Here is a 17256-nt window from a genome sequence, read left to right as displayed (position 1 = left end):
GGCTTTGTGGTGAGATCCTCTCTGCTGGTGGTGTGGAGCTCTTGCAGAGTGTTTGAGCTTTTGCTTTCAGGAGGGGGGAAAAAGAAGGGAAAAGTGAATTTGGGGACTGTGCTCTGGCTGTTCAGGTGCAGTGATTTCTGCTGTGGGACAGATTTAGTACAGTTGCTTTGGCAGTGCTGGATGATTTGCTTGGAGCTCCTAAACAGATGGAAAAAATGGATGTAATTCAGCTTGGTGGCATCCCTGGCATTGCTGTACTGTGATAATATCTTGGAGCTGTGTTTGGGTTTCAAAAGAGCCTTTCCCTTTCCCTTTCCCTTTCCCTTTCCCTTTCCCTTTCCCTTTCCCTTTCCCTTTCCCTTTCCCTTTCCCTTTCCCTTTCCCTTTCCCTTTCCCTTTCCCTTTCCCCTTTCCCTTTCCCCTTTCCCCTTTCCCTTCCCTATCCCAAGTGTTGAATTATTCCTCAATCCCTGTGGTGACAGGACACATCAACTCCTGTGCTCTCCTACCCTGAAATCCACGGCACATTCACCTGGGATGGGATTAATTTCACCCCATTCCTTATTAACATTTTCTCCAGAAGATGACTTTCTGAAAATCTCGAATCACATCCAACCAGAGTTGAAATAAAAAAAAAAAAAAAAAAAAAAAAAAAAGGAAAAGTCTGAGCAGTTACACTTGAAATGCATGTTAGGAATCAATTGGCCGTAGTTTCCTGGAATTTTAATTTTGTTTGAGCAGTTGTGAAGGAGCTGAGTGTGTTTTTAGCAGTGCCTGGTGTCAGCTGGATGTGACAACCCTTGATGGTGACCCAGCAAAAACCCCAAGGCTGCCTTGCCCTGATCATCTAAAGCTCCAGATGACTTTTGGATGCTCAAAAATTTATGCACGTATATGTTGGCAATAAAAACTCCCAAAAAACCCCAACCCATTAGGAGTGGAAGACTCAATTATATTTTGCTGTTCTATTTAACAAGGAAGATGCAGTATAAATTAGTAAGGATGTTTATAAACACAATTTAATAAATGTGAGAAGAAAGCTGCTTCCATCCCCCAGAATGGGGAGTTTATGGCCCTGTGCAGTGTAATTATGTTTAGATGAGAATGAGCACCATAAACGGAGCAGGGGGGTGGAATTCTGAATTCTGGGGGTGAACAGGACCCCACTGAGACACTGAACTGCAGAATTTGTGTCAGAGACAACAGGGGAAGGCTTTGGGTTTGTTTGCATTTTTGAAATGAAGGACTGGGAAAAAAAAACCAACACAGGATTCTCCCAGACCTGTGCAGCTGCAATTTGCTGTTTAATCCCAGAATCCCTGACTGGTTTGGGTTTTTGGGACCTCAAAGCTCATCCAGATCCACCTCCCCCTGTCCCAGGCTGCTCCAGCCCCAGTGTCCAGCCTGGCCTTGGGCACTGCCAGGGATCCAGGGGCAGCCACAGCTGCTCTGGGCACCCTGTGCCAGGGCCTGCCCACCCTCATAGGGAACAATTCCTGCCCAATATCTCATCTAAATCTCCCCACTGTCAGCCTAAAGCCATTCCCTGTGTCCTGTCCCTCCCTGCCTTGTCCCCAGTCCCTCTCCAGCTCTCCTGGAGCCCCTTCAGGTCCTGGCAGGGGCTCTGAGCTCTCCCTGGAGCCTTCTCCTCTCCAGGTGAGCCCCCCCAGCTCTCCCAGCCTTTTGTTGAGACACTTTTCCATTAAACCCTTTTTTCTTCCACATTTCCTTGCCTCTGACCTGGGTGATCCCAAGGATTCCTTTCACATCCCCGTTTTGTCCCGTTCCTCCCGGGCAGTGCAGCCCCTCAGCGCTCCCTGTGCGGCTCCTCCCGCCCTCCCTGAGGGAGGAACACTCCGAGGGAAGGGCAGAACATTCCCTGCTGCCCTCAGGGAGTGCAGACAGGCCCTACCCAGCCCTTGGCACTCGGGATTTAAATCCTCCAGGGATTTCAGGCTGGCTATTTTGGCTTTCTGAGCAGGACAGTGGCTGCAGTGTGTGCCCTGGGAGCCCCAGCAGGAGCTGCAGGTTTTCAGCATCTCTTGCAAAGCCTGAATTTTCTCTGCATTTCCCCAGGTTGCTTCCCTGCCCATGACCTAAATTATGAGGAGAAGATATTAAAGCTTGGATTTTAACTTAAGAGCTGACTACACCCACAGGAGACATTAAAGCCCAGTGTTGTTTTTTGATTGAAGGTAAGCAAGCAGTGAAATGATGCTGCTTTCCTTGTCTAAGTGCTGCCAGCAATAGGATGCTTGGAGCAATATCCCGCTTTTCTTTGTGGGTTTTTTTGTCCTCTAAAATCAGGCTGATACCCCAGCCATATTTCCATGGCAGGGGTTGGAACAAGGTGTTTTTCAAGGTCCTACCTGCTGCTCTGCTGTAGGAGCCAAAACAGGCCAAAAACTATCCCAATTTGCAAATATTTAATTTAAATAAATGCTCTGAGTCCTTGAGTAACCCCGTCTCCTTTGATTGTAGCTCCTTTATCTCTGCTCAGCCAATTCTTCCACCTGCAGTAGTATCCCAATGGCTCTAAGCTGTGCTCAGCTGGGGATGCTCACAGGCTCTGACCCACGGTTGCTCCTTTGGGGCAGCTCTGGCTGTTGCTGGCCCATGGGTGACTCTGGAACCATGAATTCCATTGGGTTTATCCCTGTGGGAGGAGCAGGATTTGATTCCCACAGGTTCCTGCTCTCCCAGCCGAGGTGCTGGTGGTGTATCCCAAGGCAGAGGCGTGGAATGCATTCCAGGGATCCCAGGAGGGAGTGATCCTGGGCTGAGGTGGTCCTGATAAAGAGGATTTGAGTGCTCAGGAGGCTGAGTCTGGACACAGCCTGCTGGAAGCATTGAGTGGGTGCTGTGAACACAAGGAATCCCAGCTCAGGGGCAGCGGGACCAGGGCTACCCCTCCCTCCAGAGAAACAGCAGTGAGAAGAGAGAGAAAGCCCCACATGGCTGAAAATAAGGGAGAAGAGAATCTCTGGGATGATTTTCTTGTACCTAGAAGGGGTTACAAGAGAGCTGGAGATTTTAATAGGGCAGGTAGTGACAGGAAAATGGGGAATGGCTTTGAACTGAAAGGGTTAGATGGGATACTGGGAGGAAATCCTTCCCTGTGAGGGTGGTGAGGTCCTGGCAGAGAGCAGCTGTGACTGCCCCATCCCTGGAAGTCTCCAAGGCCAGGTTGGTGCACCCTGGGATGGTGGAAGTCCCTGCCCATGGCAGGGGGTGGAATGGATGAGGTTCAAGGTCTGTTCCAAGCCAAACCAGTCTGGGATTCTATGAAAACATCACTTTATGCAGCAGGGAAAAAGCACAGTAAATACATTTTGTTTTGGTTCTCTGTTTGTTCTTGCAGAAAATGGGGCTGGGCACAGAAAAGCAGCAGAGAATATGAACTCTACATGAACACAGTCACTCTCCTTCCAAGTCGCTCCCAAGCCTCTCTTTATGCAACTCTACCCCAAATGTGCCAGTGAGGTCTGGGAAGAGCTTCTAGGTTGGGAAATAGCCCTGGAAAACACCAAGTTATCCAGGCCTGTGTTTCCCAGCACTGACATTTGGATCAGAAATTGCCAATTTACAGCCTGTGAGCTACAGGGACTGCACAGGGACTCGATGTGGCTGCAGAGCAGTTTGGCACTGAAGGTGCAGATAAGGAAGGAAAGGCCAGCAGGGCAGAGCTGTGGCTCCCTGCAGCAGGGCATGCAGAGCTCTGTGCAGAGCTCTGTGCCAGGGCTCCTGGCCCTGGCCTGGCCTGGCTGTGCAGCTGTGGGGCCGTGCAGAGCCGTGCCCGAGGCCGCCCGCTGCAGCACTTGCAGGGAGCACACGCTGGGGACTCTGCCCTTGCTCAGGAGCCTGGCAGGAGCTGCAGCAGGGTATTTTTAGCAGCTGTCCTGCTGGCTTAGGCGCTGCTGATGTTATGGAGTTTGGCAAGGCAGAGGAGCGTGGGGTTATTTCAGTTCTGAGGGATCTCTTGTCTGTGAGGTGGCCGTGGCTCCTGCTGCGGTGGGGAGAGCTGTGGGAGCTGTGCCTCCTGAGCTGCTCATCCATCACTCCTTGTGGTGCTTGCAGCTTCTCCCACCTCCTGAGGCATGGCAAAGGGCAGGAGATCCCTGAGCTGAGGGGGCTCAGGTGTGGGATTATTCCTTTTTCTGACCTAGAGAGGCATTTTAAAAACTTTTAATCCATTTTCAGTCTCATGTGAAGAATGAAACCATGAAGATGTTATAATTCACACTATCACAATCAGAAGCTAAACTATTTTGTAATTATAATACTTCACAAGTATTTCTTGGCCTATCAGCTTTTGCCACATAATGCTGCTAATGCCTTAAAGCCAATCATCTAAAATTACCCCTCGTGGGTCCTACTACAATGCATCTTTCACAGTTCTATTTCTCTAAAGTATCTAGTCTGTTTGCAAAGCCATCATTTGAAACTTGTTTTCAGTTCCATTTCTCTCTCAACAATGTCTGTCCTATTCTATGGAATTTCTAAATCAGCATTTTTATCTCAAAGTTTGCATACAGACACATACAACGTGAGCCTTCTGTCAGGCTTTGAGAATTCTCTACAAATCCATTTCCCACATTTCCCCCTCTCTCCTGAACAGAAAAAACTTCTTTGATGGCTTTGTTTGTTTGCTGTGCACGGTGAAGTACACGAGGCACTATTTCTAACATTGTTACTATAATAATCGGTACATATAAACATTTGTTTTTGGTTGTTCTACAGGCAGACCTGCACTGCAAGAAGCAAGCAAAGCCAGCAACCACACTCAGGAAGAGCAAGAATGAAGGTTTGTGGAAACACATGCAAAATTTGGGGTTTCTGCCTCACTGTGTGCATGCCTGACACTCTGGGGCTGTCAAAATATGTTCCTCAGTGTTTGCTTTAGAGTCCTGGAGTGCTTAAAGTTGGAAAAGCTCTCAGATCAATGAGTCCAGCCACTAACCCAGCACGTTTTTGTAGACATGGTGCTCATTCTCAGAAAGAAGTAAGTGGAATTTCATGTTTTCCAGCATTCCCTGTGCAGCCCATCATTTCCAAACCTTGTGGGATTCAGCACTTTGACACCACTCGGGATAAATCCCCTAAAATGCTGCACCATTAAATTTGTTGCAGTAACAAAGGATGCTTTTAGACATGAAACATTTGCTGTGTTGCTGCAGATTAACAGAATTTATTAATGAGATTAACAGAGTTTATTAATTAAGCCAAGTAGTGGAAGGTTTCAGAGTTGAATTTAAGATACAGAAGTAGTTATAAAGGTAATATGAAGTTTTAAGGTGTATATTTTATATATATATATATAATAGTGTAAGTTTCTGTGTCATTAGATGATTGGTCAAGAGAGTCTGCACTGTGACAAATTAATTAGGGATTGGTGTGATAGTAAAAACATTCTTTGTGGCAGTGTTAACCTTTAAGAGACCTTGTAACCTGTGGTCTTGTGACCACTGACCATGAACTCCTGGAGGTGAAGACGTTCTCACTCCTTGAGACTGAGGCAATAAATCAAGCTTTAAGATATCTCCCAATATCCTCTTCATATCCTGGTGCCTTGGGAAGGCTGACCTGGAACAGAGACTGGACAGAGCTGGAGAATAAAGGAGAGATTTATTGAAAGGCCTTTAAGGTACACCTTGGGCAGGACAAGAGCCTGGCCAGGGTTACACTCAAGGTGGATCCAAAATGGTCACAAAATGGAAAAATAGTCACGAGGTCTCACATTTTTTGTAAGTTTTGGTCCATTTCCGTATTGGGGTTATTTGTCCAATTCCAGCTCCAGGCTGTGAGGTCCCATCCTCTTGTTCCTCCCTCCAGTCCCCCTGTTTGTGCTTTTGGGCTGAAAGTTGTCCTTGGTCTCCATCAGGAAAAGGATTTGTTTTGTGTCCCTGCTGTGTGCAGAGCTGAGTGACCCTGAGTGTGAGCTCAGAGCTGCACTCCTGGGCAGCACAGAACCTGAAATACAGAAAAGATAAAACTTAAGATATCAATCCAAACCCCCTTATCCCTGGGGCACATCCTGCAAACCTAAACCCAGCTGGGACAGCCTGGATGCCAGCAGTCCTTCAGGAGAGTGGTGCTCCCATGGAATTTTCATTCCAGAGCACTCCCAGGGCTTCCTGCTTTTCAGACAAGGCTCAGCCCCTTTGCAGGCACTGCCCTGCCTCTGCTCACCCCTCTCAGCCCAGCCTTCATTGAGGAGTGCAGAGCTGAAGTCCCCGCTGTCCTTTCTCCAGTGCACTCCCGAGCTGGGAATTGGGGTTGGAGGCTGAGCCCTCCCTGCTCCAGTGAAAGGCCGGGCTGCAGCAGGCAGCAGCTGAGGAGGGAAGGAAGAGCCGCTGGGGTTTGAGCTCTGCACGGTTCTGCTGGCAGTCAGAGCGGTGTCAGTGCACGGAGAGCTGCTCCTTTTCATGTGCTGTGCCTGCAGTGCTTTTCCTCAGGGACTGGAGCAGGGAAATGCTGTGGTGGGGAGCTGGAGAATATCCCCTGTCCTGCCACAGGGAACAATCCTGACCCTCAGCACGCCTGGCCTTTTCTGCTTCCCGGAGAACAGGGCTGGATGAGCTTTTCTAATACTGGAGTTTGCTTTTCTAGTACTGGAGTTTGTGTTTATTCAGATGAATCCGGGCTCTTGATGAAGAAGATTGCCTCCAAATGTGGCAGCTGTGGGGAGGGGTGGAAACCCTGAACACCCTGATGGTCAAAGGGAACTGCGAGGGTGGAGAGGGGAGAGATGAGCTCTGTAAATCAGGTACTGATGCAAACAATAGAAGAATAAGGGGGTCAGGTATCACAGAATCATAAAATTATCTAATCATGGAATGGTTTGGCTTGGAAGAGACCTCAAACACCTTTGACTGTCCCAGGCTGCTCCAAGCTCCAATGTCCAGCCTTGGACACTGCCAGGGATCCAGGGGCAGCCACAGCTGCTCTGGGCACCCTGTGCCAGGGCCTGCCCACCCTCACAAGAAAAAATTCCTTCCCAATATCCAAGCTAAACCTACTTTCCCCCTTTTCCTGTCACTCCCTGACCTCGTTAAAAGTCTCTTTCCAGCTCTAACTTCCAGAGGAGTTATATCAAGCATTAAAACATAATTGGGCACAAAGAACTCCTTGCACAGAGCAAGAAAAATCCAGGCAGCTGCAACAGGCTTTCAGTGAGGAAACAGAAACTTCTCCTGTCTTTTGGTGTGGGATATTTTTGGATGAAGCCTTTTATAAGAGGGAGAGAACACAAGGGGAAATGAGGATCATGTTCAGACAAAAGGCACTTCATTGTTTGATAGCCACATCCCCTTTCTCCTGCTTGAGGACCTTTACAAGCAACCAAAGTCGCCAAGAATTGATCCAGACCTGGCATTCCCAGAGCCTGCAGAGCGAGGCAGACTCACAGTTTGATTTTATCCTCTCACCAGCAGATTTTAAACGTGCTGCTGGCTCTGGGCTCAGCTCCTGTTGTTTGCTGTTTAGCGGGTCATTATGGAGAGGATCCTTCTTTTCAAAAGGCTTTTGCCGGAAAGGAGGCTCCTTCAAAGGGGCTGCAAGATCCTTGTTTATTTAAGTGGTACAGGAGAGTACAAGTAGGAGAGAAAACAGCAGCTAAAAGAGCAGGGAGAACAGATGGAAAACTCTGCATTTTGGAGAAAAAAAGGTGCGTCCTCTCACCTCCTCCACATGATGAGTGTCGTTCCAGATGTAGCCACTTATTTCCTAAAGGTACTTTAGGTCTCGTGTCACAAATTCAAGCTGGCATCTTACCCTTCTCCAGAAATGCCAGGAGCTGATGTGAGGAGCCGCTGAGATGTCTCCCTCCCAAACGCTGCCTGGCCGGGAGGAAATGGATCACCCGGAGTTGTGAGCTGGAGATTTATTTTATATTCTCAGGAGAGGTCCCTTTGCTTCTCACCCCGCTGATCGGCCCAGGGGTGTTTTTAGGGTAAAACCCTCCTGGCAGCCGCTTTGCACCCACCTGAGCTGTTTTCTGGGACAAGGTCACTGTGGATTGCACAAAAACCTGCAATCCCTCCTTTGTGTCCAGCCTGTGAGTTCGGAGTATCCTGAGGAGCTTTTAGCAGCCCCTGTGCCCCTCACTGACCTTGCAGTTATGGATCCACAGCTTTGTATCCCAAAACCTCCCAGCATCACTCCTTGCCTTCTCTGTGCTGCCAGGACTGAGTTTTCCCTGCACTGCTCCCTTTTTTCCATTCCCAGCTGACACGGTGCTGTTGGTGTGACATCCCAAGGACCTGGGGAGCAGAAACAAATGGCTTTGTGCTGGAATTCTGTGGGAGAAAACATGCAAACTTGCTTGAGCCAGATTATCCCAACAGAAAACACTGGGTATGTTTTCCTTGCCTTTCCTTAGCCTTATCTGTGGGAGAACCCCGAGGTGCAGTGCAATAAAATCCATAAAAAATTGTGCCCTTCAAAGCCACCCAGCTCCTTCTCCGTATTCCTTGCTATTTATAATATTTATGTTAGCTTTCCTTGACTCCTTTAAAGTTTGATCCCTTTAAAGTTTGATCTCTTCCTCTAAAGTCACATCAGACTTTCCTACATCCTTTTCTCCTCTCTCTCCTCAAAACCCTTCTCCTTTCCTTGTCTATCCAGGCTCTTTTCTCTTTCTGGCTTCTCCTTCAACAGCTCCTCAGCCTCTCTCAGATCATCGAGATCTTTGTTGCATCTGAGCAGGAATTTGGGTTTGGCTTTGACAGGTGTCTTTTCAGCCCAGCACTGACATCTTTTCTTCGGCACCCACTTCCTGCAGGATCTATTTGAGCGATTTCCGAGTGCATAAATTACGTTGGCACGCGCAAATCAGCGTAGCAAAAATGTTAATTACCTCCACTTTTCCGCTGCTGAGCCTCCCCTGAACGGTATGAGCAACGTGTCTGCTCTGCTCTTTCTTTTCTTTTACCTCCTGGTAAATTCTCAGAGGGTTTTAACACTTGCTGGTGGTGCAGGGAGGGCTTGTTTTTCACACTGTGCTTCCTGCAGGTTGTTTTTCTGAAGGCATGCTACGGAACCTGACAAAAAAAAAAAAAAAAAGCGAGGGATCCATAAATTAGAAACATTTCCTGATGTGTTGCAGTATGTTTTGGCCAAGAGCTTCACTCCTGTCACTTCCTGTGGGCTCCAGCCCGAGTGTGGTGACATCAGCAGGGATGGGTGACATCAGCAGGGATGGGTGACATCAGCAGGGTTGGGTGACATCCGCAGGGATGGGTGACATCTGCAGGGATGGGTGACATCAGCAGGGATGGGTGACATCTGCAGGGATGTGTGACATCAGCAGGGTTGGGTGACATCCGCAGATATGGGTGACATCAGCAGGGATGGGTGACATCTGCAGGGATGGGTGACATCAGCAGGGATGGGTGACATCAGCAGGGATGGGTGACATCCGCAGGGATGGGTGACATCCGCAGGGATGGGTGACATCAGCAGGGTTGGGTGACATCAGCAGGGGCTCTGTGGCCCTTTGTGGCCTGGCACATGGCCCAGGAGGTGTCATGTGCTGTGGGACGTGAGGACTGGTGACATTTTCCATCACCACTTTGGATTCATTCTGGGGACACGTGCTGGGGAGCGGGGTAAGGAGCTCGTGCTGCCTCTGCCCACACCAGCTCTGACTGTAACCAGGAAAAGGGATTGATAAATTTAGAGATGATGATTTAGACTTCAGAATCCTGGGGATGGCGACTGTGACACAGCCCATGATTCCTGTGTGATGTAGGATCAAAAATGGGATTGTGGAGCTAATTTTTCCCCCTGGCATGGGAGGATCCAACTGCAGCTTTGTCCCCTTTGCTGTGACAGTGACGTGCACAGCCCCAGTGCTGCAGGAGCGCTCCAAAATCAGGTGGCAGTGAAGATCCTGAGGTTCACAGTGTCCACAAATGCTGGGCGCTGTTCCTTCCATCTCCTGGCAGCCCTTGCTGCTCTCTCCTGCCTGCTGAGATCCATCCAGGAAAGCCAAATCTGTGGAGAGGGGCAGGACTGGCAGTGCTGCTGCTCCTGCCTTGAATGCCTTTTGATTTTCCTTCTCTCCCAGATCAATCCCGTGCGTCAGAGGGGCCCTGCTGGAGCCTGAACCGCTGCTGGCTCAGGCTGCCAGGGGAGCGGTGTCTGAGTGGAATTGTGTCCAAAACTGGCTTTTAAAAAGGAGCTGTGCGTCTCCCCAGCCAGGGCACGGTGCCAGGGCTCAGCAGAGGAGCTGTCCCTGCCTGCAAGGAGCTGGAGCAGTGTCTCACTTACAGGGCTGTGCTCTGCGGGCGGCAGCCTTGGCAGCCAGGAAGGAACTCAATCAACAGCTCTGTCCTTCTGGAGAACCTCTGAGGCTGAAACAGGGGCACAGAGCTGGTCATCCACAGTGCCAGCACAGGCCTTCCAAAATGTGCCCTTGACCTTTGATGAGATCACTGCATCCTCCCCAGAGAGCTCTGTGCAAACCCCTGGGTGGCTCAGGTGAGTGACCCAGGGGATGGACGTAGCCCTAGGCACTGGTGCCACGTGCTTGGGGACAGTGCAGATGGGCAGGCACTGCCCAAATGTCTGAGGGCAGCAGTGGGGCAAGAGCTGGGCCTCCCCCAGGCTGCATCATTTGGCCTTCGAGCCCCTTCCCCTGTCAGTCAGGGCCATTCTCCTCCTGCGTCAGAGAATCCTGGAATGGCTTGGGACAAACCTTAAAGCCCATCCAGTGCCACCCCCTGCCATGGGCAGGGACACCTTCTGCTATCCCAGGTGGCTCCAAGCCCCGTCCAGCCTGGCCTTGGACACTTGCAGGGATGGGGCAGCCCCCAGAGTTCAGGGGGTTGGAGATCTCCATGGCAGGGAAATGCCCAGAACCAGCCAGGTGTGCCCACAGCAGCTCTGCAGCTCCCCTGTGCCCCTGGAGATGAGATCTCAGGGTGCAGGTGAGGGGCTGGCTGTGTTCCCTTGCAGCAGTGAGAGCACAGAGGGAATGACCCAAGGAATGAACTTTCTGCTTTCTGTGTTTCTTCTCTCTCCGTGTCTTGCTGGGATTTTCTATTATCACCGAGTCAGAAGCAGGTTTATGTGCTGGGAGTGTGATTGATTTCCAGCTTGCACCCTGCAGTGGTCTGAAAGCAAACCACGCTGGCTTTTGGCTTGCTTGATATTCTTGGAAGCAAGGGGAAAAAAATTGAGTTCGAACAAAATATCCCAGCAGCTTTCTCCAGCAAAGCCATGCTGAGGTTTCACTGGGAGCATCCCAGAATGAAACAAGGTTTTGAACCTCGCCTTTACCAGGAGCTGTGGTTTTACAGCTTTTGGGGTTGTGCTGATGGACAGGTTGAGGTGTGTTCTTTGTTTTTGTGTTTGATCCCTTAGCAAAGTCCCACAATGCCAATTTAAAACACTTTGGATTGACCACTGGGTTGGAGGAAGGAAATATCATGTTCTAAAGCTTATAGGCTTATTAACCTCAAAAATCTGCAAGGTTTGGTAGGCTCAGCTGTGAGTGTTCTGTTGTTCCATTTGATTTTTGGGGGAAAACCAAAGGACAGCAGCACTGAGGTTCAATACAGCGTCCCCACCATCAAGGCAGGCAGGAGGGAAGAGGTGATATTGTTGCTGATACTGCTGCTGATTTTTTCTGAGAAAATACAAATTTTATGGATGCTGAGAGGTTTTATTGTGGTTCTTAATGACTCATTTGACCCTTGATAGCTGCCATTGCACCCAGCCCGGGAGCAGAGCTTCTGCAGACAGAGCAGGAGACAGAAATGTCAATTGCCACTTGTTCCCTTCAACCTGATTCCTCCAAACCTGAAGTGGGAATATCTGCAATGGATCTAAATCTCCATCTGTGCTTCATGCATGCAAATCACAGGTGTGTTGTGGTAAACTGCATCCTGAAAAGCTGGGGAAAACAACCTCCAAGGAGTGAGAAGCAAATGGGAGGGGTTGAATGTGCAGGAAATCTCTTTGTGTGTGTCTGAGGGGTGGGCAAAGCCCGTGGGGTGGTGATGTCTCAGTGACTCTTGCCTTGGTACTGTCTGCATCTCCAGAGGAGGTTCAGGTTGGATATTGGGATATTTCTTCCCAAAAAGGGCTCTCCAGCCCTGGCAGGGACAGAGCCCCCATTCCTGGAGGGGTTTAAAGCCCTGTGGATGTGGCACTTGGGGACATGGGGACGGTTGGACTCAGTCTTCAAGGATTTTCCAACCCAAACTATTCCATAATCCTGTGGTTCTTCAGTTTAAAGCAGTTTGTGATTTCTCACCTGGTCAAAACCTCTCTTTCAGAGGGATGTGAGAAAGGTGAGCATAGCAGGGACTGACCAGGCCTAGTGGGAGATCACCTGGGCCTCAAACAATTCATGATTTATAAAAATGAAGTCAATAATTCACCAAAGTTTACCCAGAGAATCCCTGGCTGAACCTGGAAACCCTGAGCTTTAATCACCAGCCTGTTCTGGCCCCTCACCTTCCACAAAAAGTGTTGTGTGAAGGTTAATTTTGGATTAAAACGGAGTTGGACTAAATGCAGACACAATGAGAGCTGAGCTGAGCCGTGCTCAAGCAGAATCCAGCCCAAAGTGCTTTTCTCTGCAGCAGGAACACGTCCTAATCCTCTTATCCTTGGAGTTGGAGGTCCTGGACTAGTGGGAATGGGAAGTTGCACTCAAAGAGAGGTTTTTCTCTGAATCAGAGGACTCAGGCTGGAAATGCAAATAGTCACCTGCTCTGCTGATGGGTTTATAAAGGGTTTAAAGCTGCAGGCTTTAAATGAGGCAAATTTCATCCTCATTTCAGCCCTTGTGGGCCTGGAGAATCCTGAAGAGCTTCACCACAATTCTCTTTAAACCAATTTTCTTTTTAAAAAGTCATTTCAGAGTAGCTGGATTTTGTCAACCATGACATGATCAGCACCACCATGATGAGGGGAAATGGTCAACCAGGAGCTGAGATCACATCAGGAATATTTGTTTAAAACTCCTAAAGGCTCTTCCATGCCAGTGGATTTCACAGCTCTCTGTCTCCTGGAATGAAATGTGCTTTATCAGGAGACCGAATCACAACATCATGGAATCATTATGGCTGGAAAAGACCTTCCAGATGAGCAAAATAATCTGAAATACTGCAGGGAATCTGACATCATTTGTGACAGCTCAGGTCTCCCCAAAGACTCCCCCAAAGGTCCCTTCTGGAGCCCTTGTCCATTGATTTTTCAGTGGAAACACCAAAGGAAATGCAACATTTGAGGTTTCTGCCTCACTGTGTGCATGCCTGACACTCTGGGGCTGTCAAAAACTGATCCTCAGTGTTTGCTTTAGAGTCCTGGAGTGGTTAAAGTTGGAAAAGCTCTCAGATCAATGAGTCCAGCCACTAACCCAGCACGTTTTTGTAGACATGGTGCTCATTCTCAGAAAGAAGTAAGTGGAATTTCATGTTTTCCAGCATTCCCTGTGCAGTCCATCATTCCCAGACCTTGTGGGATTCAGAACTTTGACACCACTCGGGATAAATAAGCCACAGAATCCCCTAAAATGCTGCACCATTGAATTTGTTGCAGCAACAAAGGATGCTTTTAGACATGAAACACTTGCTGTGTTGGTGGAGATTAACAGAATTTATTAATGAGATGAACAGAGTTTATTAATCCTAGAGAAGTTTGGATTGACTGAACTCAGTGTGGGCTGAGGTATGGCTGCGTTGTAGAAATTAATGTCCAAAGAATCTTAATTGTCAGAAAAACATTTCATTTGGTGTATTAAGAACTAAGCACTTAAAAAAAAATGTTGGGGGGAGAAAAATAGAAATAAAAGAATTATTCTTTGTATTGTGGCTGTTTTGAGTATAATAAGTCTCTTTGAGGAACTTTCTACTTAAAATGCACTTTTAATGTTTCTCCCTGGCTGCCAGGCTTTGCAAGGTCTCCACCTGATATATCGGAAGTGGTAACAAACTCTTGAGATGGATTTTTGAAATCTTTAGACCTCTGACCAGGCTTGCAGTGATGACACAGAGGTAACAATAAAACCACTTGAGAGACATTTAATGGCACACTTTGAATGAAATCCCCGGGGCTGGTAATGGCAGCTGAGCGTGTTCTTACCATTTTCCCATTTAACAAGAAGAAAAGGCCAAACAAGGAGCAATTAGTCAGAATAAAATCAGCTTTGATGACATTTTCCCTCCTGAACTCTGGTATAAAATGGTCACCTGAGGAAGAACCGAAAGGATGTGTGAGGAATTTGGATGTAGAGCTGCATGTTCATGCACACAGTGCTGGGTGAAAAATGAGCAGGTAAAGCCACCGCGGGGTTCTTGGCGCACGGGTTGCTCTCTGTTCATATTCTGCTTGATTTTGGCTCAAATTTTCATTAATCTCAGCTTTTCTTTGAAGTCTATGCAGGTTAAACTTGGTTTTCATCCTGTGGGTCTCCGTGACATTGGTGTGCTCAGGTTACCCAGTTGGCCCTTCCATGGTAAGTCCCACTCCCTAATTACTCCCAGATCTGTTTCATTCCTATTAAATTACTCCTTTATTTAAATTAATTTTGTTTGCTTCATTGCTTCTTTGCTGCTGTTTTTTTTTTTTAATTTTTTTTTATAATATGAAAGAACTTTCTTGTATTAAAGCTATTGGTTAAATATTATTACCTAATTTTCCTGGAGCATAGCCTAATTTTTCCTGGAGTTATTAATAAAATATGCAAGCCCCTGAAATAATCATGTGAGCAACTCAGTGCATATTTAATGTGGAGTGTGGGGAGCCGAAATCCTGGATGGAAGGGAGAAAACCACAAATCTCCTCTCCATTTCATCTGAATTCCTTGCACAGCTCAAAGAGGTGCAATTAGATATATATGTATTAATTTCACTTATTGCTTGTGAGTTTATCAATTCATTAACTTATTTACAATCAACTGATTTATTTAGACACAGCTGGATCTGAGTAGCCACATTTCCTAATGGATGGGTTCTCTTTATGGCAGTGATACCACAGTTAAAAGGAGTTTAATTGCTTCAATAAATGTCAAAATAAAAGTCTTTTATTGGGTAAATCTAGGGAAATAGCAGCTAAAACTTCAAAAGGAGAATTTCTCTGCTCACAGATTTTTGTTTTTTATAGTTTTTTTCTTTGCAAAAATTGTTTTTTCTTGTTAGGGAGAAAATTCAGTCAAGGAAACACCTTGTCAGAGGCAGAAGGTGTTGATGGTAGAAAAAGTCATTAAACAAACAAAAAAATGAATTTAATAACCAGCATTAAATAAGAGCAATAAACCACTGAATTAAAACAAATCCAATGAAGCTAATGGCAATTTCACCAGCAATTCCAGGTGTTAATCCAATGGCTTTACATTGAATTTTTAGAGATGGCAGAATATGGTTTTTAGATGGAAAATCAGCTGAGAAATCAGGATATGATGAAAGATGCACAGAGCAACCATAGACATGCCAGGAGATGTTTTTATTTTATAATTCAGCAGTAATTAAATGCAGTTTATTTTAAGAGCTGTTGAAATATGTCAAAGTTTTTATGTAGTTGGCATTTTTTTGTTCTATAGAGTGCAAGTCAAAGGAATGTGTGCAAAACCCTGGATTTTTACCCAAGCCTGGATTTTTATCCAGACTTTTTAAAATTCCCATTATTATTGTGTCATTATTAAACTTACACAGAACTAGTTCCAGAATTGATCATAACTACTGGAAAGCCTCCTCCAAATTTTAGCTTTACAGGTATTTTTGTTTTCTCTTACGTGTAATTTAAGTCTCCAAAGTGTACACAGGTTATAAAAAGCTGGTATTTCATTTTTCCCTGAAAAAAATCTCATTTTACAGTAATAAACACCCATGTTGTTCCAAGGAAACTGTGTCACAGCTGGTCAGCATCAACGAAAACAACTCATATTATACCCTAGACATAATTGTATCGGCATTTTAGACCAGGAACGTATAAAAAACTATGAAAAAATCTGATTCTGAACACAATAAATCCTTAGAAAATAACAGCTCATCCTTGTCATTCAAAGCACAGATTGCTTTTGTGTTTCTCCTTTGCTCTGTATCCTGAACAAATCCTGACAAACGCACAAATCCATCATTTTACCTTCTCTTATCTCTTTTTTTTTTTATTTTCTCTCTCTCTGTTTGTTTGTTTGTTCACCTTTAATCTGCAGAGCCCCAGCCCGTTTTATGTGCCCTGCCAGCTGTCCGGGGGCTGGGATTGGTGCCTGGTGCTGCGGAGCCGCTGCCTCTCCAGGGTGGGCAGGCGTGAGGAGCTGGGGGAGCCTCTCCCGGAGCCCCTTCCCCACAAAAGGTCCTTCCGCAACGGCGTGGGAGCGGGAATTAAAAAAACTTCCTTCCGAAGGGCAAAGTCCTGAGCAAGTGTGGCCAAGCCCGGCCCAGGTTTTGACGCCTGGCGTTCCAAATCGTCGCTTCCAGTTCATTTTTGATGCTTTTCTCCAGCAAAGCCACCTCTGACAAAGTCCCAGATGTCGATTCGGAGCAGATGGGAGCGCTCGGGAAGGGCTTTGTTCCCAAAGTTACAGCAGCATAAAGTTTTGTCTCGAAATGAATGTTTTCATTTGCTTGATTTCCCCTCCTTTGTCAGGCTACGGGTTTTAATCAAGTTGCTCTTTGATTAATACAAGGATAATCCCGTGCTTTGAGGAGATGTGCGCACACGGCCCGGGGGGAGGACGGAGTATTCCCAAAATCCCTCCTCTCTGCCAGGCACGAGGCATTCCGGTGCTTTCCCTTCCCAAATCACATTTACTGGAAGACAGCTGGTAATTTTAATACAGATTTAAAGTACATTTCGTTTCAGGTTTCCAGTGATATGAAGGGCCACCTGTGAAAGGATCAGGCCCTACTTGTAACTTCCACTGGCTTTTTAATATAGTTATTTAAAATTACTTTGGCAGGAAATAGTCTCCAGAGATGTCTCATCTCATATCCAGAAGAATCCTGGGAAATCACTCTAAGGCAGGGTATCAGCACTGCTCCCTGTGCCTCAATTAATTGACTTAGGTAGGCAACACCCAGCTGATGAAATGGGCCAAATCTGGGATTTTTTTTTTAATTTCCTGTTGGAAGAAAAAAAAAAAAAGAGAAAATGTCATTTGAGTGAAATATGTAAATGTGGTGTGGAGGAAAGGTCACCTGATGAGTTACACACGTTGAGTTCTGCTTGTGGCTGTGTCCCCTGAGTGTAACACGCTGTGCCCTTGGCTTGAAAATGTGGCAGAGTGTCCCTGCAATGCCTTTT

General features: G+C 47.0%; 1 protein-coding gene across 1 annotated transcript; it reads left to right on the top strand.

Moving 5' to 3' along the window:
* Nucleotides 1-14386: 14386 nt before the first annotated feature.
* NPS (neuropeptide S) lies at nucleotides 14387-16843 on the top strand (the record flags this gene model as incomplete). Its single annotated transcript, XM_063406443.1, has 2 exons — nucleotides 14387-14470; nucleotides 16166-16843. Coding segments are annotated over 2 exons (288 nt in total), but the record flags the coding sequence as incomplete, so codon positions are not given.
* Between the last annotated feature and the right edge of the window lie 413 nt (nucleotides 16844-17256).

Source organism: Prinia subflava, chromosome 9 (genome assembly GCF_021018805.1).
Source record: "Prinia subflava isolate CZ2003 ecotype Zambia chromosome 9, Cam_Psub_1.2, whole genome shotgun sequence".
Lineage (NCBI taxonomy): Eukaryota > Metazoa > Chordata > Aves > Passeriformes > Cisticolidae > Prinia > Prinia subflava.
Note: the sequence above shows the minus strand (reverse complement) of the source record. Positions and strands in the feature narration are given on the sequence as shown.